This window comes from Podarcis vaucheri, assembly GCF_965113315.1.
Source record: "Podarcis vaucheri genome assembly, chromosome: 14".
In the NCBI taxonomy this organism is placed as follows: Eukaryota; Metazoa; Chordata; class Lepidosauria; order Squamata; family Lacertidae; genus Podarcis; species Podarcis vaucheri.
Window position 1 is genome coordinate 41,602,342 of NC_138752.1, and position 23,314 is coordinate 41,625,655.

Genomic DNA, 23,314 nt, shown 5'->3' on the forward strand with positions numbered 1-23,314 from the left:
TGCTAGGAGTTCTGGTTCAACAACATCTGAACACCTTGCCATGGGGAATGGTGGCGAGTCAGGTGACAACCCTGTGGCTAAGAAGCCATAGTAGCATTAAAATAGGATGGCCCAACTTGCCCAGGTGGTCCCAAAATCATGGGCTAGACCTGATCATAGCTGTGACTTCCATATAGGGTCAAGGCCCTTAGGGATATAGAATCTCAGTATCCACATAAAACATAGGTGAGTCACTCTCCTTTGGTCTCCTATGAAGATATCAGGCAATTGCCCCGATTCTACACTTTGACCGCATGTGCAAATTTTCATGGTTCTCTCTTGGAAATGGGCCCTTCACTTAATTACAAGCCACAGTTTACCTGCATTTGTTTTCACCGCCACAAATCTATACACCCCGCTTGTGTAATGCTCTCCCCAGAGAGGTTTGCCTGGCGCCTTTGTTAAATATCTTTAGGCACCAGGCAAAAACATTCCTCTTTGACCAGGCCTTTGGCTAATTAAACAATCGATGACCTTTTAAACTGTGTGTGTGTGTTTGTTATTGTTTATATTTGTTATTATGTGAACGCATTGTTGTGTTTTTAGATTGAAAACCGCCCTGAGATCTTCAGATGAAGGGCGGTATTGAATAATAATTATAATAATAATTTATTATTTATATCCCGCCCATCTGGCTGGGCTTCCCCAGACACTCTGGGTGGCTTCCAACAAAACATTAAAACACAATAATTCATCATATATTAAAAGCTTCCCTAAATTCAGTATAATAATAATAATAATAATAATACACCTTTGCAAAAAGGTTGCAAATACATCCTTTCTTTATAGCTGCCGATTGGCAGTGTGGACTCTGCATATCACACAGCCCCCAGCAATGCACTTCCACAACTCTTTGTCATGGGGTTCATATTCCTGTTCCTGAAAGCAACAGACGGAAGAACTGGGCTAGCAATGAACAAGGTGATTGAGACATGTGAGGAAACAATGCAGTCCAGTGTGCGGAGGTCTGCTGAAATCCCGCACCTATGATGGTGCTTAGCACACCAGGAGTTACATTCCCCGTACTTTACGGCCAGAGTTAACTGACCAACGCAGTTATTCAGCAGCAAGCCGTGAAGTACACTTTGCCCTCAACCATTTCCCAAACGTCTCAGAAACTCTGGTGTCATTTGTCATATGCTTTTGAAGCTGGGCTTCTGAAGGACTTGCTTATTTAAAAATGTTCTAACCATACTGCTGAAAGAATGTGATTCTTTCTTGGTCACTGTTAAGCTATGAGGTCTCTTGGATGTTACTTCCGAACCCCTTTTAGTGGGAGGGAGAGGTAACTCTGAAAGATGAATGATTTAATTCTGGAGCTCATAAAAAAAACAAAAAGCACCCCATTCTCCATACATTCAAGGTGTTGTTTTTTTTCAAATGTGTACAAATAACCATTAGGAGCCCACTCAAGAAAGTCTTGCTGTCTCCTCGGGCTTCTGTGAGATTTATTGTCTCCATATAGACCACAAAATAATTCAGCATCGCCCAGGGATCAAAACACCTAGTGAGCTTCAATATGGAATTTTCAAAAAAGGTTCTTTTAAAAAATATATGCTCAGATATGTTATTTTTGTTCTCTGCTCAAGAAATCCCTTCCTTGCTCTTGGCACAATGTGCTCAACCATTCCATGAAACACAGCACTCGTAGAGAAAAGGATAAGTTACAGCTCTCATGTTGTCTTGCGGGCCACAGGATGGCTTCTTCCAGTTCTGTGTCATTCCTCCAGAGAACCTAAAAAGACACACTGAGCCACCATACAAATCAATACTTTGCAGATGGATCACTTCTTGTCTTCAACATTGGAATAATCCATGTAGCAGGACTCCATGACATTTTGTAAACAAAAAAACAACAACCAAGTGAAGGCAGATAATGTAAATAACCCCATCAAATATATATTTATATATGTATATATATAGAGAGAAAACGTTCAGTACAGGTGTATGCTTGCTTAGAACATAAGTTCATTCAGGTACACTTCTCAGTGGCTTATTATCACCAACAATGTTCCATGGCATCAGTGCTCGGGCATCTAACTGCCACTTCTGAAAGCCTCTTTTTTCAAGGCCCTGTAGGAGATGTAGCCTGCTTCTCTGCCTCTTTCTGTCTCCCCGATATCAAAGGGTCCTGTTAACAGTTCTAGCCAACTCTCCTGACTCTGGGAGAGAAATTAAATCCAATAGCCACTCTTAGCAGTGACCATTGCTCCTCCGGCAGTTGCAGCCCATTGACATAATCGCTTGAAAAGAACTTTCCTCCACTGGGAAACCTTTTGGGTGACTATCACGGCGATATCTTTATAGGCTTTCCATTCTTATCGTATTGGTAAACCAGCATTTTGATACAGTGGGAGTTGGCTGGAGATATCCAGGGACTGCTAGTTATGGAAAAGTTATGGTTTGTGTAGAATTGGACAGGTTGCTTCTGGCACTTAAAGAAAGCCTTGAGCGTTGTGGCTGCCATTGTGCGGAAGCGCTTGCTGATGAAACAGTACAGGAAAAAATTGATGGCCGTGTTCAGGAGCGCCAGCATGTTGGCAACATCTGAGACAATGTGGACTGACCAGCTGTTGTGTATTGGCGAGACGTAAAGGTGATAGAGGATCATGATAATCCTTGGAGCCCAAAGGATGGCGAAGATGGAGGTGATGGTAAACAAGATGGCGGTGGTTTTCCCAGTGGAATAGCCTCTCAGGCGGAAATTGCACTTCTGGCGAAGCTTGCACACGATGATGGAATTTAAGATGAAGAAGATGGAGCAGGGCACCAAGTAGACCGTGAAACAATGGATCCAGATGAGGATGTGATGGACCAGTGTGCTTGTGTAGTCTTCTTTCCAAATATTGGGCCACCAGTAGTAAGGGATGCTGGTCAGAAAGCAAATGATATAAACGCTGACAATGACTTTCCGAGTGCGGGCTGGGTAAGAAACCGTGTGATATTTGAGAGGGTGGCAGACAGCAATGTAGCGGTCAATGGTCAGCGGCACAGTAATCCAAATGGATGTGTGGATGGACGAAAATTCCAAGACCTCGATGATTTTGTCCAGGACCTCTGGCATTTGCTTTTTCAAGATGAAGTCTTCCAATAAAAAGTCAACAAAGACAATGAAGAAGAGCACCAGCAAGTCAGCGGCTGCCAGAGCCAAAAGGTAATTGTAGGAGGACTTCTGCCTGCGTGCCACCAGCTGGGACAAAATGATGACGGTCAAAATGTTAGCTGAAGGGAGGGAGAGAGATAGGAGAGTTTTGTTAGCTTTACAGGAGAAATAGAGCCAGGTCCATTGGAACTGATGGGGCTCTGCACCCCCCAGTCTGCCCTCAGCCCCCACCTGCCTGCCTATGAGTCCTTTTCCAAGCAGAGGTTGGCATCCCTAATTTCAGGGATGGGGTATGATGTAGAGATTTGGAATAAAACATGGACGCACTTGTCTACGAATCAAAATCAGAGGTGAGGAAACAGTGCCCTCCAGATGTTGCTGATCTACAATCTCCATCATCTTTGATCACTGCCCATGCTGGCAGAGGCTGATGGGAGTTGTAGTCCAACAACAACAGGAGGGCCACAGGTTTCCTGATCTCACTGTTGGAAGATGATGTGTTTCATGGATCCAGGACACGGTCCTTCAGAACACGATCCTTATTTGAGCCCTGATTTATTTCCATCCTCCCCGCAAAACGTGCTGGCTCAGCCTCATGCAAATCTCTACCCACCCACACTTGCCGAAGCCCATTTAATTAGTGCATGAACAAAAGCGCAGAGGTTTGGTTTACCAACAGCGCATGCTGCCAAGTATTGACATTTTTATATGTGTACAGCAATTAGTACTTCTGCGGAGCTAAATGCGCCACATTTAATGTTAAACTCCAGATCGTGCCGATTGGCCTTGAAAAAGCAATCAAGAATAATTAGGAGGATTCCTCTGAATAAGAAGCAAGGGAAATGATGGAAGCAACAGAAATGATGTCCTTATATGCACCTTCTAGTGAAAGCTTGAATGCATATTATTTGCCACTTATGGCCTGACATTTACCGCTCTTCCTCTTAGATTTCTAAATGCCGCTTTAAGCTTCATTTCCCAGAAATATATTCCATAATATATTTTGGATAGTTGTTTCTCCATCAGTCTGTATGTCTCTATGCATTTGGATGCCTCTTGAGATGTTCCCAAGATGGAGCTTGCTTTCTGCTGCTCCAGAGGGTAGAAGCTGAACCAATGGAGTCAATTTACAAGAAAGGAGATTCCAATTAAACATTAGTAAGAACTTTCTGATGGCAAGAGCTGTTCAATGGTGGAACAGACTCCCTCAGAAGGTAGAGGACTCTCCATCATTGGAGGTTTTTGAACAGAGGTTGGGTGACCCTCTGTCTAGGATGCTTTAGCTGTGATTCCTGCACTGTAAAGGGTTGGACTACATGACCCTTGGTGTATCTTACAACTCTCCAATTCTACGATTCTATTGTTAAGCTTCTTGCTCACTGTGATTTTCTGTTACATCGGAAGCAGTTCCTACTCAGCTTTGAAAATGGGGTTTTCGTGCTTAAATGGATTGCGAGATACAGTGGTACCTCGGGTTACAAACACTTCAGGTTATGTGTTTTTGGGTTGCACACTGCGCCAAACCCGGAAGTACCAGAACAGATTATGGTACTTCCCGGTTTTGGCGTTCGCGCATGCGCAAAAGCACTAAATCGCACTTTGCACATGTGCAGAAGTGCCAAATTGCGACCCGCGCGTGTGCAGATGCAGTGCTGCGGCTTGAGAACACTGCAGGTTGCAAATGTGCCTCCCGCACGGATCACGTTAACAACCCGAGCGTCCACTGTAATTTTCCAATAAAAAGCTGCATGTCTTGGTAGTTGAGCACCATCGCTTTGCTAAAGGAAATCCTTTCGATTGCTGCCCATAATCCGTCTCTCAACACTCAATCTAACACATTTTGCTATTAGATCTGCTTGGTCTAATAGCTACCATGGGGAAGAAATGCAGCTGCCCGTTTCTTAACAGAGATGGGGAGATGAGATTCTATGCACCTTTGGGTACAAACTGAACCAAATTTCTCCCCCGTCCCAACTTCCAAGGGGGCTCGGCTCAGGCAGGCCTCATCCCTGGACTGATGTTTTGTAGACTGATTTTAAGTGGAATGAATTTATTTGTTGCATTAATAGCTCATTTAATCTCCCACAACAGCCCAGTGAGCTAGGATAGGCTGAGAGGCAATGACTGGATCAAGGTCACCCAGTGAACATCATGGCCAAGTTGGGATTTGAACCCTGGTCTCCCAGGTCCCAGCCTGCCACTCTAAACACTACACCACACTGCCTCCACACTGCTGAAATTGTGTTTTTTCCATGACTGTGCTTGGTGAATTGTGGTGTTATGTGTGTGTGTGTTTGTGTTGGTTATTGTTAAGGTTGGTGTTAAGTTTTAAACTGTGCTTTTATGTTTCATTAAAGTGTGCTACATTTGCCACTTGGTGAGAAAAGTCTGCTGAAAAGCTAGATAAACATCTATAAAACAAATAGATAAAACAAATAAGCCCAGAGACTTGTCATTAAGATAGGGGAGAGATAAGGCTCGCTGGAATCCAGGGCATAAGCTTCTTGCACTAACTCTTCTGCATTAGGTCTGGAGATCCATTTTAGCTCAATCTAGGTCTACAGACACTATGAAAGAAAACACTTTTTTATTAAAAAAATACAGTCACAATATATTCATTTTTAGATGTGTCTTATTGGTGATTCTGATATAGCTGGCTTTGTAGTTTGCCACGGGTTTCTTTGACTATTGAAGAAGCCAACAAAAAGCAAGCAAGGAAATCAGTATATAGAACCACAAAGATAATATACCAACTCTGTGCTCTGCATACTACCAGATCTCCTGCCTCAGCCAAACCTGACCGTGGACTGCTCTGACCTTGCCTCTCACCTGACACTTGTTGCAAACTCCACTAACTTGGACCCCGACACTGACCTGCAGGAAACAATTTCAGGATAGATGGGCAAATAGTCTAACCTGGGCCTCTTACATTCCATCAAAGAAAGTTGTGTGCACCCTAATTGTCTAACCTGGAACAAGGCAGCCTCTTATATTTCTGTCTATGAATTAAGTGAGATCCCTAGGCAAAGATGGCTGTTTATCCCGTTGTCCCAAGAAGTCAGTGATCTTTTGCGATCCCTTCTGATGCATCAGTCCTCACCAAGCAAAGAAAGTCCATGTTTTCAGAATGGGTGCCACCTGCCAGAGGCAAATGTCAGTGTGACTCTCTTGAAATACCACGAATTTCAGGCATGAGCTATTGCCTGGTCTTGTTCTCTTCACTCTGCAATCGAGTGTGTGATGCATGCCCTCTAAGGATGAACACAGGCAGACTGCTGGCAGATAGCCGGCAGTTTCCTCCACTCATCAAAAGGAACAGAGAGCACTCCTTAGTTGCATGGAAATGATGCACCTTTCTCCCAACAATCATGTGCAGATAGTAAGTGGCAAGTCTGAGATGCACAAGAGCTGTCTGTTTCCTATTGTCTGAGTGAAGAAGAAGAGCGCCTGGAGACCGTCGGTATTTTGCAAGAGGAATTCAAGTGCATACTGGAAAGTTAGGTCTGTGCAATTAAAGTGGGTCAAACCAGTCTTGTCACCCTAGCACAGCAAATCCCCTTTGAGAAGCAAGCCAACGGACCTTTTTGCAGATAGGGAAATGCACTGAGAAGTGTGGGGTGAAAGATGCATTTATGCCCCACAAACAAATCAGAATGTATTTTCAATAAAGGATATAGTCTGCAGAGGGCATCACAGTTTAAGGAGGATGTTGACAAGCTGGAACGTCTACAGAGCTACAGAGGAGGGCGAACGAGATGATCAAGGGTCTGGAAACCAAGCCTTATGAGGAATGGTTGAAGGAGCTGGGTATGTTTAGCCTGGAAAAGAGGAGAACTGGGAGGAGATATGATAGCTATCTTCAAATATCTAAAAGGTTGTCACATGGAAGACAGAGCAAGTTTGCTTTCTGCTGCTCTGGAGGGTAGGACCTGAACGAACGGCTCCGAAGGACAAGAAAGGAGACTCTGACTAAATGTTAGGAAGAGCTTTCTGGTGGTAAGAGCTGTCCAACAGTAGCTGGATGCAGCAATGTGTCAGTTTTGGTTTCTCTCAGTTTCTCATTTTCCCAATGAATCCATGTATTTAGACAGACCATCAGGGCAGCTAACTATTTGAAGTTAATTGCTAGGGCTTCATGTAGAATTGCTTTCACAGAACAAAGCCCTAGTGTTATGCCCTCTGACTTTCTTGATGGCTGCTATAAGAAATTACTCTGCGTTCTGCAAAACAGCAATAGAGGAGTATATTACCCGGTGTTCTTTTCTAAAGCTCGCCATGAAGACGAAAAATCTGTCTGAGTATAGCCACAATAAGAATTGTGTTACACCAAATGAGTTCATGTGGGGTTTTTTGTTTTTGTTTTTTGTTTGTTTGCTGTAAAACCATGTTACTTTGTGTGTTTCTCTGTTTATGTTGGCAGTCAGGAAATTAAGAGCCAGATTTGTGGTTCAATTCTGTACGGTTGTTATTGTTGTTATGCCTTATAGCTAAACAATTAAAATTACTACTACAACATTTTCCCAATATTAAATCCAGCTCTTCCACATCAGTTTGCATTTTTTTCTTTAAAAAAGCAAGCCCCCATGAAAATTCATCAGCATTTAAAGCAAATATTTCTCTTCATATACACAATTTTTGTATGTCATTTTGCCTAATTGACACATACTTTTGCAAAGCAATCTCCCCTAATATATTGCATTTTTAGAGTGAATACAAGCATATATATGCATACTTAACCCAAGCACATGCAAATTTTGACACCTCAGTGAGAGATTTGCATTGCAAAATCCCAAGAAGTGTGAATTCTGGAGGACTGGGGTGTTTCGAGTTTACATATTGCCAGAGCAAGTTAGGAAGGTTCACCTTTAAAGATGAACTGAACTGAATTTCTCCTCTGCCCTCACCTCCCTGGAAGCTTTGTGCAAGCAAATCAGGATCAGTGCTCAATAAGCAGGCCATCTAGAGCTGTGATACTCAAAGTGCTGGCCTGCAGACCAGTGCTGGTCCACAGGCCATTGGGTGCTAGCCTGCAGCGACTCCACCACAGCCCAGTTTGGGTGGGACAATTCAGGGACCAAATGTGGCACCAGTCCCTGGCACACCGGTAATAATTTTTTTGCCCTCAGATAGTTTGAGAAGCAATGATCTAGCAGAGTCCTGGTTTCCTTCTCTGTTGCAGCTTGAGCATCTCGTACAAAGGGGGGGGGGAATTGCCCAGCGCTTTTGTTGTTAATTGATGTGCTTGCCATGTGGATATATAACAGTGCCCGAGGCAAGGGAAGGAAAAAGTTGGCTGCCAAACAACTGACTCATCCAACCTGTCCTCCATCCCCGATCCAAGTCCCGAGGTCATCTTTCCTTTCCCAAGTTGGACCACAATCCATCACTCTTTGCAGCAAAACCTTGCACCAAACAATGCCTTTTAGAACATTGTGTGTGTGTGCGCGCAATGTATGTAGGTTCTGTTAATCAGATAGACCTGCAACAGGGAAAAAAAATAAAATTCAGCTATGCTGCTAACCATTCCTTCTGTTTCAAATGCCCAGGCATGGAAGCTAAAGTCACAAAAGCACAAGAGGCAGGGATGAACTGATTTGGGGGAACCTCAGTTTTTGCAGACATGCAATTTTATTCCAAGGAGGGAAATGCTTAAAGTAGGAAAATTCTAAAATAACCCAGTGGAGACCATTGAAATTCGCAAAGACAGCAAGCCCTGTGTCTCCATATTTGCTACTGCACTCATATCCTACTTGTGAGCTTTCCATAGACACTATGAGAACACAATGCTGGACCTTTGGCCTGACCCATTAGGCTCTTCTAATGTTCTTACCTAGTCCAGGGATGGGAAACCTGTGGCCCTCCAGCAACCAACATGGCCAGTGGCCAGATTATGTAAACTGTAGACAAAGGATGTCTGGCAGGCCAAAGGATCGAGATCAACTACCTGCTCAATGCAGGGATGTTGGAACAACAGCATCCCAGAAGCTGCCCCATCTCTCCTTAAATACCTCCAGCAAAGAAGAGCCCACACCTCCTTAGGCAATCCATACCACTGATGAACAGTTAGGAACCTCCTACTAATGTTTAGCCAAAATCTTCTCCTTGCAGCCCCCACCTATTGGCTCTAATCCTGCACTCTGAGCAACACAGAGGTGCACAGAGAAGAAGTCTGCTTCCTCCATGTGACAGCCTTTCAGATATTTGAAGGCACCAGGTGTGTCTCCCCTTAAGCCTTCTCTTCTCCAGGTTCAACAAACCCATCTCATTTGAACGATCCTCATGGGGATTACTTCCCACGAGCACATTTTGTCCATCCATGTGCTGATACCATGCAGTGCGAGGAATCCAGGCATGCCTGTTGGACATAAGACTTCTTCGAGGTTGTTATTACTGTGCAAAATGGCTGTACTTCCAACATCATGTGCCGCACTCATTTCAGCAGCTGGCGATCACTGCTCTGACCTTGGCTTAGCGAAACAATCAGCGGGCGCTTCCTTGCAGAAACTCAAAGCTCGAGACCACAGGCTACTTCCAAGTTGTGCCCAACGTGCTGCTGTTTCCCTGCTGCCTGAAATTAAACAGCATCTGCCGTCACAGCTCTTCCACCCCCTGGAAATTGTATTTTAAAACAGTGGCAGCTTAGCAGACACTCTTGCCAGACTCATGGTATTGACCAGGGCTAAGTGTCTTTAATGCATACTCCTTCCTGCCACCTGCTACTTTTTTAACCTCCCTCCGAGCCATTTTTATGGATCTTTTACCCTTGCAACAAAAATAGACACTATCTCACTTTAACCACATAAGCCGTTATTTGTCCCTCTTTCTGAGCCTCAGAGCATTATCATTTGGCACAATTTTCACAAGCCCTGCTTGATGTGAAGGAATAATAAATTGCTTTTCAATATCTGTCAGTCCTGCAACCCAAGGCGTCTGCTCTTCTCTGACAGGCAGAAATTCATCAGGCAAAGCTTTCCCCATCACTGATCTCCATTCTAGCTGCCACATAGAGAAAGCAGACAGAGAGAAACATTATCATTCTCCCTCTTTCATCTCTTATATACTGACGGTGAACTCATTATCAAAGTGCCTATGTTGTTGTTTAGTCGTTTAGTCGTGTCCGACTCTTCGTGACCCCATGGACCAGAGCACGCCAGGCACTCCTGTCTTCTACTGCCTCCCGCAGTTTGGTCTAACTCATGCTGGTAGCTTCGAGAACACTATCCAACCATCTTGTCCTCTGTCGTCCCCTTCTCCTTGTGCCCTCCACCTTTCCCAACATCAGGGTCTTTTCCAGGGAGTCTTCTCTTCTCATGAGGTGGCCAAAGTATAGGAGCCTCAGCTTCACGATCTCTCCTTCCAGTGAGCACTCAGGGCTGATTTCCTTAAGAATGGAGAGGTTTGATCTTCTTGCAGACCATGGGACTCTCAAGAGTCTCCTCCAGCACCATAATTCAAAAGCATCAATTCTTCGGCGATCAGCCTTCTTTATGGTCCAGCTCTCACTTCAGTACATCACTACTGGGAAAACCATAGCTTTAACTATACGGACCTTTGTTGGCAAGGTGATGTCTCTACTTTTTAAGATGCTGTCTAGGTTTGTCATAGCTTTTCTCCTATATACCGCCACATTCACACCATACATTTAAAAGATGATGACACCACTTTAAACAGTCATGGATTCCTCCAAGGAATTCTGGGAGCTGTAGTTTGTTTAGAACATGAGAAGAGCCCTGGTGGATCTGGCTAATGGCCCATTCAGTCCAGCATTCTGTTCTCACAGGAGCCAACCACAAGCAAGAACTCTCTCCTTTCTTGCAGTTTCTAGCAACTGGCATTCAGAAGCATTCCTGCCTCCGATGAACATAGTCATCATGGCTGGTAGCCATTGTCCTCCATATATCTCTATATTTGTCTTACTTGGAGATGCTAGTTTGGGGCTTTTGGCATGCATGGGAGATGTTCTACCGCTGAGCTACGGCCCCTTTCGTACAGTGAGACAACCTCCAAATGCACATTGAAATCTACGTTGGAGATTTCCAGCTGCCCAATTTAAGGGTGGTGGAGAGAGGCTTTGGTTGTTGCTGTGTGCAACTGGAAGCCAGAAACCTTTCGCCGATGCAGATCACCCAGCAATTTACTAGCCGGACCAGATCTACCATCTGCCCACCCCTGCCTTAGATAAATGTCCTGTTCCCCAGCACATCTGCACAAAGCCTCCCTGCCAATAACTCAGCGGCTCAAGCCGTCCTTGTCTCATCGCAAGCCTGAAATGAAATCCTCACATTTCTACCATGTTCAGCATACTGTACATGTACAGCCATGGAGTCTAGCAATGGAAACCCTGTCCTCAGATGACATTCCCGAATTGAGGCTGTGGAAGGGCATGCAGCAAAGGCACTGGCGTTGTCGTGCGTGGAATCCTTGTGGTCTCTTTTGATCCCTTCGTTAGCCGTGCCCTCGCTCCTAAAGGAATGAATTCAGCCTCTGCAGAAATACAGGCTACCAATGTTGTCCAAGGAGAGGGAACATGTGTGTTTGTGTGTACATGTGTATCACACAGAGAGATACTTGCACATCCCTTATGAATCTGACCCTAGACCATGAGAGCTTAAAAGGTAAAGAGACCCCTGACCGTTAGGTCCAGTTGTGACTGACTCTGGGGTTGCGGCACTCATATCGCTTTATTGGCTGAGGGAGCCGGCGTACAGCTTCCAGGTCATCTGGCCAGCATGAGTAAGCTGCTTCTGGCAAACCAGAGCAGCACATGGAAATGCCGTTTACCTTCCCGCCAGAGCGGTACCTATTTATCTACTTGCACTTTGACGTGCTTTTGAACTGCTAGGTTGGCAGGAGCAGGGACCGAGCAAAGGGAGGTCATCCCATCACGGAGATTCGAACCACAGACCTTCTGATCAGCAAGCCCTAGGCTCTGTGGTTTAACCCACAGCGCCACCCGCATCCCTAGCTCATGAGAGCTTAAGCCACATTAAAGCTGCTGTTCCTTCAGAAGAACTACCTATCCGATATTTGCAGTGGTAAGAAACCAAGGGGGAATTCTTCAGCCATTTCCCCCAAGCCTTACTAGAGTGGGATGCCTGTAGCTCAGTGCCAGGGTGTCTGCCTTGTATTCTGAAGGTCCCAGGTTTAATTCCTGGCATCTCCAGCTACTAGGGCTGGGAATGTCTTTTGCCTGGAACCCTGCTGATCATTGTAGAGCTGCAGTGCAGACTGGTCCATTGGGGAAAACAGGGAACTGCCCCACAAACCCCAGCCAGCTCTTACTTGTCTGCCTTCTCACCTGCAACCATTCCAGCGGGTGGTTGTGGCTGTCAGATTCCTCCTCCTTAGTCCTTAGTTTTGCTGCTGCAGAATTCAGCAGAGAGGAGGATGGGGATAACACTAGAATATGCTGGCTCAGTCTGTCATTGGCTGTGGCTCCCCCCTCCTGTTTGGGCTCCCTGCCTTTCGCCCTGCCAGCCCCAGTGGGCACCAGCCACCACTGCCATGCTAGATGGACACAATGGCCAGCCTCACTATAAGGCAGTTTCCTATGTTCCTTGTCACCCAGCTCTTTTCAGGAAGATACAGATGGTGTGCCTGATTGCTTTCTATTAACTTCCTGCACTCAGCTTCTTAAGGTGGACTCGATCAATTCTGTCAACAGCTACCCTGGCTCCTGTGTGAGAGGAGACCCAAGAGGCAGACCTAACCCTCCCCTTTTGTAGGAGGTTCCCCTTCCCTGCCCCCATCCTCAGATACTGAGGAAAAAAGATGCTCGATTATAGCCAGAGCGAATCTGCTAGGTGGACATATCCATTCTGCTTTCCTCTCCCCCTCTAGGAACATTTCATCTGAATTCTTGGCATACAATTCCAGATGGGAAAGGAGGGAGGTGGAGAGAGGGAGAGGGAGGCAGGGAAGGAGGGAGAGAGAGGGAGGGAGAGGGGGCATACTTAATATTTCAGTGTATATACGCAGAGTAACAACGGCATGATTAACTACTCAGCAATGCAGAATTTGCAATGCCGGCTTCCAAAATGAGCAATTGCAGCTTAAGAGCCAATAAAGTATTGTTTGCAACAGCAGCGCTTCCACATTGAGCAAAGGATTTGTAAGTCAGTAAGCAGAGCCGTCATCCTTGCATTTCAATGATATGCTATTAGGCAAGGGCGAGCATCTCCTATATATCTTTATCTATTAATCATTGACAAATAAAGATGATGCAAACGACACGGTGCTTCCAAAGCCTTGCTTGCCCAGCCAGATCAATATGCAGCAGATTTTCTTTCTATAATGAATGGTGTTTTAAAAACACATCATTTAGCTACTCTGGAAGGTTTGGCTGTGCTTGACATAATGAAATCCTCTCCAGATCCACAAAACAGGCAGAGAACAAGAGGTCATCTTGATGATCTTGAAAACCCACCAGCAGTGCAGCTAGCTAATTGTAAACTCTGGATTTAATGGTCCTGTAAGTGTGTCTGTGGAGGGGGAGGCACTTTAGAGAGTGTATATCATTTCTGAGAGGGAGTTGTTAATTAAGCCTCCTCAAAATCTTCAGGACTTGGTCTAGCTGCTAAGAAGGTTGGCTGTCTAGTCCAGTGTTTCCCAACTGGTGTTCCGTGGCACACTACTGTGCCATGAGACATTGGCTGGTGTGCCGTGGGAGGGAGGCGGGCGAGTCGGGCGGTGAGAGGCGGCGGCGGCGAGGATCCGCGTCGAGCCGGGGGCGGCTCCGCGGTGGTGGTGCCGAGCGGCGGGGCAGCGCGTGCAAAAGGGAGGAGCGCGAGACAGCGGAGGAGGAGGAGGCCGGCATGTCCGGGCAGCAGCAGCAACAACAGCAGCAGCAACTCCCAGCGACGGCTCCTCAAGCCCCGCCGCCACCCCCTCCTCCGCCCGCTATCGCCGCCACCACCACAACAGCCGCCGCCGCCTCAGTTGCCGCCGTCCCTCAGTCCCTCGCTCTGCTGCCTCCTCCCACCCCCAAAGCTTGGAGGTTCCCTGGCAAGGGGGAGGGAAAAAACTTTCACTTTCGTGCGTCCCTCCCGGCGTGACGCTGCGCGCTGACGTCACGGGGCTGTAATGGTGGTGTGCCGCGAGATTTTTTTCAGTAAACAGGTGTGCCGTTGCCCAAAAAAGTTTGGGAAACACTGGTCTAGTCTGCTTCAGTTGCAGCGGAAGCAGCTGTTAGAGTGCCTGTGCTCTGGTGTTTGTCTACTGGCTGATGTGGTCCATTGCTGGGAATCCCCCCCCCAAAAAAAACCCCTCAGTTAACAATGCCCCTCCTGCTGGTTCCTTTGCAAAGGTCCCTCGAGGTCACCTCCCTTCCACTGGGTATCTCTAGACCAGTTTAACCTTTAGGGACCAATTTCTTAATTTCTTACCATATATTTGCATGGTGGTCATGCTCCTGTTGTGACTCACCTTGGATCAGGTCCTGACCCAACCTTACTAGTGGAACCTGCAACAAAATGTTGCAGCTTGGAGTGCTCCTAGCCATTGCTCAAGCCAGGCAGCCATGCTCCTTCCCACAATACTCCCTTTCCTGCCCATTTTTTTTTTTACCTGCACCCCAAATAGTCAGCCTTCTGTGGTCACCAGGGAAGGGTGGAGCTCAGTGGTGGAGCATTTGCTTGGCATGAAGAAGGTCTTAGGTTCAGTCCCCAGCTCCTCCATGGAGGGCTGGGAGTCTCTGCTGCTGAAACCCTGCCAGTTAGTGTAGCCTGTAGTTAGCTAGATGAAACTGTCTTCTGACTCAATATAAGGCGGTCAGTTGGGAATGGGTGAATCTGTCTGTTCTGGTTTCTCTCAGTACCTCATTTCCCCAATCTTAACATCATCATCATCACCATCATCATCATCATTTCGCCACCCTTCACTGTAAGGTCCCAGGGTGGGTTACAACATCGAAACACAACATTAAAAATAGTTTAAAACAACTTAAAGGTAAAGGTAAAGGGACCCCTGATGATTAGGTACAGTCATGGACAACTCTGGGGTTGCGGTGTTCATCTCGCTTTATTGGCTGAGGGAGCCGGCGTACAGCTTCCGGGTCATGTGGCCAGCATGACTAAGCTGCTTCTGGCGAACCAGAGCAGCGCATGGAAACGCCGTTTCAACAGTACCTATTTATCTACTTGCACTTTGACGTGCTTTCGAACTGCTCGGTGGGCAGGAACAGGGACCGAGCAATGGGAGCTCACCCCGTCACGGGGATTCGAACCGCCGACCTTCTGATCAGCAAGCTCTAGGCTCTGTGGTTTAGACATCAGAAATATTAGCTGAGTTCCACATCATTCTCTGAATTCCCTCGGGGGTGGGAGAAAGTCCTTGTGAAAATTATCAGCATTTCAGTATGGATTTTTGCCTAATACATGCATTTTTACATGTTATTTTCATGACGATGTTGAAAGTTGGATACTTTATCTCAGTGGATGCATTTTGGTACACATTACTTGGCAGGAGAACTGCGCTGCAAAATATGGAGAAGAACAGGTTTCTAAGGATGACTGCGTTTAGGTTCTTTCACTGTTTCAGAAAGTGTGAGTTTGGGAGGTTAGCCTTTAAATAAGCTCTTTCCTATCCTACCTCCCGTGGGGGCTGCAAACCCTGGGGGGAGGCAGAAGAAAGGAACACCGGGCCAGGAAGCACGTACCCCATCATCTCCCTCTTGGCACGAGAGGATTCTGTCAGTCTTTGTATCTGCTCTCATGTTCAAGCAGCAAACCGCTTTGGCCAGAAGGCAGTATGTCAATCCAATAACAAACAAACAAACAAACAAACAAACAAACAAACAAACAAACAAACAAACTTCTTCCCCATTCCCCACTTAATGGACCCAACTCAAAAGGATCCAGCGGTTGTCTGGCGTGCGTACTCTAAAGTAGGAACCTCATAATCCTGCTACAATCCCAGAAAGCTTTCAAAAGGTTGGGTCCCAAATATCTGAAAGGCCATTTCCATCCCTTCTGATCTTCTCAGGTGTTAAGAGGGGGTCTCTTTTGGTAGTTCTGCCACCCTCAGTACTGTAGGGAAGCGTGGTCTGGGAGAGGACTTTTTTTTCTGTGGCAGCTCCTATACTGTGGAACTCCCTCCTCATGGAGATGTGTTGAGAAAGCATTGTACAGCTTTCCCAACACACACCTCCTTAGCTTAGCCTCTGAGAGTCGGCGAGTTTTGTTTTGTGGGATCCAGCTTCTCTTGTCAAATTCATACCACCCTGTTCCATTTGGAAAACTTTTGCCTCCTCCATCATCATAATGGTTTTATCTGTTTCTATAACTGCGTATTGCTTCATTGTTGTAAGCCGCTCTGGGATTTTATGGCGAAGAGTGGTTAAGAAGTCTTACTAAAAAGCAAAAGCAAAATCCAGAACAACCCATTTAGGCTGCAATCCTATATATATCTGCTTACCTGAGAATAAGCCTCATTGAACTCAGTTGGGCTGGGCATAGAATCATAGTCGGATCATCTGTTCTAACCTCCTGAAATGCAGGACTCTTTCGCCCAATATGGGGCTTGAACCCAGAAGCCTTAGATTACGAGTCCCATGTTCAACCGACTGAGCTATCATGTATAGGATTGTGCTGTTAATGTTACTTAATTGAACTGGAGGGCAGGGCTGGGAGGGAAAGTATGATGTGCATAGAAAAAGAAAAGGGCACCCCCCATATGGGAAGCTCTTTCACGGCAGGTATGCAGTGATTTTAAGGAATCACTAATTTTTTCTTTCAAAAGGAAGACATTCTGCATTTTGCAACCCCCATGAAATGTCTGGAAGTTTACTGGTCAAGTTATAACTCTGAAGCTGGTTTATGCAGGTTAACTGTCTGAATTTTAGATTCTGTGGCTGTTGAATTGCACTTTTTACCACCAGTTTTTTTTGAAAGCAGACCACCAGATCTTATTAAAATGATCTGGTTATAAAATCCACAGGGGTGGCAAATGGATGATGTGATTTTTCTGCAGCTCTAATCCTATTTTGTCCACAATCTGAGTGGAGAGGCAGACAGAGTAGTGGCTAAAGGGCTGGACTTGCCCTGCAGAGGCTTGCAAGTGGAATTCTATCCATATCTGACTGAAAAGTAAAGCCCATTGAGTTGAATAGGACTTACCTCCCAGGAAAGTGTGTAGATAGGATTGCAGCCTTGGGCTCTAATCTCCCCTCTGCAACAAAACACACTGAGTGACCTTGGGCTGGCCACTCTTCCCTCACAGGATTGTTGGGCGAATGAAAAGGGGGAAGGTTATCAATGCCATCCCGTGCTCCCTGGGTGAAGTGCAGGACAAAAAATGTAGCAAAGGAGCTTGCTGAGTGATGTGGGTGAAATGTTTTGCCAGTTCTCCATAGCGGCTCATTTTTCACACTGAACACCTCTATCCTAACAAGGCTAATTCTCTCTAGAGCATTAATCCACTTGGTTTACTTAAGAAATGAAAACCTCTAAGTGCAATTGGTCAGGGTGTGGTTATTCAGTAGAGAGGAAGTTCTTCTGCCCAGACTTAAAAGCACCCTGGATATATATATATATGTATTCCTTCTTGCTGTTTATTATTTATTTTATTTATTAAATTTATATATTGCCCTTAATTCGAGGGTCACAGGGCAGTTTCCAGTATAATAAGCCATTTCGCTACAATTTCACACATACAAGACCTTAACCCTGGGATTCTAAGGCTTCAAAGCCCCTGCGGTTGTGCTCAGAGAAGGCTTCGCTCTCTAAAGAATTAGCTTAATGGTTCACAAGTAATGAGGCTCACCTGCAAAGGTTGTCTTGGAGGTCTGCATTTCTAATTTTCACAGGTATTATGAGCAATATTATTGTTCTCTCCCCCTTACCCCATATTTCCCTTGCATCTGCCAAGCATTTTTTTTTAAAAAAACCCCCAACAACTGTCAAGCCACTTCTCTGGCAGACGGAGTTGATGCGTTTGAACCGTGAGCCAGAAAAGTGTTCTCTCAAAGCAGTCATTGCTGTGTCAGCACCACGGACAGCTCATTTGTTGGGAGGCAAAAACAGCATGCCAGGAAACCTGTAAGCATACACAGGCTGTAATTGTGGGCGAGATCTGCCCCCATTGACTTATCCGAATCACTCTGCATAAAAGAGTGCTGCAAGCCGCTTTAGTCTTATCGGGACATGGTTTGGAAGGCACTGGATGGGGACTTCTTAACAAAAGAAGGACTAGACAAAATCACGGAGGTAACCACCCTATCAATGGCTATAAAGTCATGATGGTGGCTAAACAAAACCTCCAGATTCAGGGGAAGTCTATCACTGAACACCAGTTGCTGGGGGATTAACAGCAAGAAAGGGCTGCTTCTTTGATGCCCTGCTTCCCAGAGGCATCTGGCTGGCCACTGTTCAAAGCAGGAGGCTGGACCAGATTGGCTTTTGATCGGAGGCAGGATACTTACCAATAAGACTTGCTAAACCCCAACTTTGCAGAGTTAACACACCTCACCTGCCCCTGACTCTCTTCTTTCTCTCCCACTCCATCCTCCCTTGTCTGTCTGTTGTTGGCTCCCCAGTGGGGATTTATTGAGGGGTCTCCCCAAGTCTCAGCCCCGGCACCTATACTTGAGCCCCAGCAGGGTCCTTTTTCATGGAAACCAGTCACTGTGTCCTCTGCACAGGGACTATGACCCCTCCCCCCAAAAAAACCTTTTTGTTAGGACCACCTCCCTGCCCCCTGCCCCACACATCCTTAAAGAGTCACAATAGTAGTTGTGGGGTTGGGTAGGGGAAAGCCATTGGTCACGGAGGAACTTAAAGCCAGGCGCCAAGTTTTGATGGGCTGCCATCGAATCGCTCCCTCTCTAGAGTGGTCCAGGTAGCGTCCTGGGACTTGGACCAGCCTCCCCGCTCCCCGCTCTCTTCTCTTCTCCCCCATCAAGTGATGCCTTACCTGGTAGCCCCAGGCAAAGAAGCAAGCTGTAGTAGACGACAGGTATGTATCCTAAGCCACAGCCGTGCAGAGAGCCATTGTGCATGTGGATGTAGTCTTGCTCCATTGGACGTGCACCTCCCGGGTCCCCTCGCAGCGCTCAGGAAGGATGGAGGGCAGAATCAGCCTCCCAGACCCAACGCTCTGCATCCCAGCATCAGCCGCGGGAGAGAGCCGGCAGCAGCACCTGTCGCGGGGAAGACGCTCGGCAGTCTCTCCGCCAGTCGCTGGAGGAGGGAGCAGCAGTAGCGACGGCAGCACATGGTCTTCCTAGCCGGTGTAAGGGGAGGGTAGAGGAGGAGGAGAAGGAGAAGGAGGAGGGATCTTCTTTTTTTCTGCAGCTGCCTGTCGCGCAAAGGGTTAAGGCGCTTATCATTAGTTTCCCCAGGCAGCGCAGTGCTGGCTGGCGCTGCCCACCTTCGAATTACAGACAGATAAACACACACACACACACACACACACACACACACACACACACACACACACAGTGTTCCCGGTCTGTCCTCGGGGTCCTAAGGACCACCCATTCCAGGCAGTCTCTTTGGTTGGTTGGAAGCGTTGGTGCTTTTCATCCCCGCCATAGAATCGTGGAATTGGACTTCACACCCCAAAAGGCCACCTAGTTCAACTCCCCTGCAATGCAGGGAACCACAACTGACAGACGACCATCCAACTTCTGCTGAAAAAGCTCCAATGAAGACTTCACCGTCTTCTACTACTAAGAGCAACTGCCCCCTGATCTATCTTCCTTCGTTGATAGGCCCCTCAGCTACTGTTTCTAGAAGGAAAGAAGCAGAAGTCAGATCTAGCAAATCAAAAAGGGTCTTCAATTTGCATGTTTTGTTGTTGTTGAAGGGATCCCCACAAAGGAGTGAGGCAGCAGGGAGGGCAAGGTGCCAATCAAGCACTACTGGCAATGCACCCACAGCAGGCTGGCGTCTGGGCCGCCCAGTGGCGTAGCATGGGGGGTGCAGGGGGGGCTGGCTGCACCGGGCGCAACATCTGGGGGTTAGGGTTAGGGGGCGCAAATCCACGGGTTAGGGGGCGCAAATTACTTGCCTTGCCCCGGGTGCTGACAACCCACGCTACGCCACTGGGGCCGCCCCTCCCCTCCTTCTCATCTTCCTTGTAAGTGGCAGCAAGGCACCCACCAGGAAGCTAATGCTGTGGCTCTCCATCCCCAGCTGAGGCACTTCTGTCCTGGAGAGTAGCTGCCAGTCAGTGTAGACAGTATTGAGTATTGAGCTAGACAAGTGTAAGGTGGCTTCTCATGTTCCACGCTGTCTCCTTTGTGGTCTTTGCTATCGTTTTACAAAGGAATCGGCTCTAGGCTTATACCAAGACAGAATATTTGTTCACCTAACCCAGTCGCCTCTCCACTGACTGGCAGCAGCTGCAGCTGCCCAAGATCTAAGGCACATAATGGGGACAACAAGGAGCTGAATCTGCAACCTGGCATTCTACCCTGATCTGTGAACTAGTCCTATCAAATACGTTGGGAGGAGAGGAGTCCATGTATGGCAATAAACTGAACACGTGATCAAAGCAGAGAGGTCATTTTTCAAAAGGGAAAGGAAAACTTTTAACTTACTGTGCTCTCTGTGAGTTATGGGCATCTTCCCTAACTCTTGGGAGGAAATTTCTCGTTCCATCTCAGCCAAGTGGAGTTGCTCATATTTCAGCGGTGAAATATGCTGGAGCCGAAGAGCAGGGAGAATTAAGGACCTGTTCCCCTTTTCATTTTTTTTTTGGGGGGGGCAACCCACTGGGATGTTGCCAGATTAATCGCCTCATCCTCAGACCGCTTTGAATCATAACATTGAAAGGTGGTAAATCCTTAAACAGGCCTTCTGCTTGTGTACTTTTAGAATCATCAGTGTTGTGGCCAGCAGTGGCTCATTGTTATTGTTTAGTCATTTAGTTGTGTCCGACTCTTCATGACCCCATGGACCAGAGCACGCCAGGCACTCCTGTCTTCCACTGCCTCCCGCAGTTTGGTCAAACTCATGCTGGTAGCTTCGAGAACACTGTCTAACCACCTCGTCCTCTGTCGTCCCCTTCTCCTTGTGCCCTCAATCTTTCCCAACATCAGGGTCTTTTCCAGGGAGCCTTCTCTTCTCATGAGGTGGTCAAAGTATAGGAGCCTCAGCTTCACGATCTGTCCTTCCAGTGAGCACTCAGGGCTGATTTCCTTAAGAATGGAAAAGTGGCTCCTTAAACAAGTTTTTTGTTTAGTTTTTTTGGGGGTGGAATTTCTCCCTTTGGTGGTGATGATGATGATGATACAACAACAACAACATACTGCCCAACATGTTGCCCCAGCCACTCTGGATGGCTCCCAACAAAATATTGAAAACACGGTAAAATATTAGCCATTAAAAACTTCATTGAACAGCAGCAGTGGGAGGGGAAAGTTTGTACATGGTGACATCAGGACCTGCCTACTACCTGACTTTCACATAGGAACCCTCCTTTAAAAAACAGGTACTGTATCTCCTTGAAATACCCTAGTTTGGCCTTAAGGTTCTGGAACAGACCTGATGCTGGAGTGGTGAGGGGGTGTGGTAAAGGAAGGGTGTATGTCCTTAGATCTGACTTTCCCATGGGCTTGCGGTAGAGTTGTGCAACGTCTATGCTTGGGTGTTCTGTCACCTTCAGTCTCAAGGGTGGGGAATCCCAGGCATGGAGGCCAAATGCGACTCTGGAGAGCTATCTCTCTCACCTATCCTTGGACCAGTGGCATGTGGTCAGTGGACCAGGAGGGCTAGGCTAGTCCCTTAAATGTTCACAGTAAATTAGAGTAGTAAAGTATTAAAGCCTAGTGCCTTCTTCCCAAAGCCCAGGAAGCTTCTACCCAGCTTAGGGAGGGAGGCATGATGCTCTGACAGCTTTGGGATGCCCACCCAGCTTTGGGAAGGAGAAAGGAGGGCTTCAGCATCCTGTCAGAGGCCTGGGCCTCCTTCCCAAAGCCCAGGAAGCTTCTGCTTAGCTTAGGGAGGTGCGATGCCCACGTTTGACACGCACACAATGTCACCCTCCCAATCACCCTCACAAGCTGGCGCCTCTGGACCCAATTGTTCCCCTGTGAAATATTTCACCACAAGGCCTTCCTCAGGCCACACCCTTCCCAGTCCTTCTTCACACTGTTCCTGGGTAGAATGCATCCTTGAAATGTTATAACGTTTCTTCCTTGCCTGGATGGATAGATTATTATTATTATTATTATTATTATTATTATTATTATTATTAGTACTCCGCCCATCTGGCTGAGTCTCCCCAGCCACTCTGGGTGGCTTCCAACAAAGATTAAAAATACATTAAAATGTCACACATTTAAAACTTCCCTGAACAGGGCTGCCTTCAGATGTCTTCTGAATGTCAGGTAGTTGTTTATCTCTTTGACATCTGATGGGAGGGTGCCACTTCTGAGAAGGCCCTCTGCCTGGTTCCCTGCAGCTTTGCTTCTCACAGTGAGGGAACTGCCAAAAGGCCCTTGGCGCTGGACCTCAGTGTCTGGGCTGAACGATGGGGGTGGAGACGCTCCTTCAGGTATACTGGACCAAGGCCGTTTAGGGCTTTAAAGGTCAACACCAACAATTTGAATTGTGCTCGGAAACATACTGGGAGCCAATGTAGGTCTTTCAATTTATACTGCGCAGAGGTAAGAGTTACCTCCATGGCTCTGCCTACTTTTGCCCCTGTCTCCACCCATCTCTGGCATCCCCCCCCCCCAAGAATGTTTTCCACAAGGTAATGTCAGAGGTGGGTTGTGCTGGGTGTGGAGAGCAGGGATGCCATAAATATAACTTAGAATAGAGTGTGAGAGGCAAGTGGTGCTGAATTCTGGCATTGCACAGGGGGCAGCTGACATTTGAAGCCTCAATGCCCACCACTGGCAATGTGGCCCCTGGACTGAGAAAAAGCTTTCCCCCTTCCTGATCTAACATTCCCTTGGTTTCTTCTAAAAGTGGCTTGCAACAAGTCTCGGGTAGACTCTTGCACGCTCCCTGTGAATCACTAAATCCAGAGGGCAACCTGGTCGGAAGGCTGTCTCGTTTTTGTCACACTGGTGTGAGCCATTTAAACATCCCTGCTCTCAAAAGATTGCGAGGTGAAGTCAAGGAACCCACAGAGAGCGGCATGTCTCATTTAGCCACTGAAAAGAGAAGAGGTGGTTCCTGTCCGGATAATAGATCAGAAGGATACAACAAAGCATGACTCACT

General features: G+C 46.9%; 1 protein-coding gene across 2 annotated transcripts; it reads right to left on the bottom strand.

Moving 5' to 3' along the window:
* Window positions 1-769: 769 nt before the first annotated feature.
* GPR139 (G protein-coupled receptor 139) lies at window positions 770-19,491 on the bottom strand. Of its 2 annotated transcripts, none has more exons than XM_082199982.1 (2): window positions 19,052-19,491; window positions 770-3,261 (listed from the first exon to the last, which is right to left on the bottom strand). In XM_082199982.1, exons 1-2 carry the CDS (start codon window positions 19,155-19,157, stop codon window positions 2,327-2,329), a joined length of 1,041 nt encoding a protein of 346 aa, XP_082056108.1. In that variant the 5' UTR covers window positions 19,158-19,491; the 3' UTR covers window positions 770-2,326. The 2 variants fall into 2 exon arrangements, with proteins under 2 accessions (XP_082056108.1, XP_082056109.1); XM_082199983.1 differs by lacking the exon at window positions 19,052-19,491 and adding an exon at window positions 12,441-12,486.
* Window positions 19,492-23,314: the final 3,823 nt, after the last annotated feature.

Bases quoted from the DNA above. Each gene is read 5' to 3' on its own strand.
- GPR139 (XM_082199982.1), bottom strand. From the start codon at position 19,157: ATGGAGCAAGACTACATCCACATGCACAATGGCTCTCTGCACGGCTGT. The intron at 3,262-19,051 runs GTAAGGCATCAC...CCCTCCCTTCAG, and splicing joins TCTTTGCCTGGGGCTACCAG to CTAACATTTTGACCGTCATC.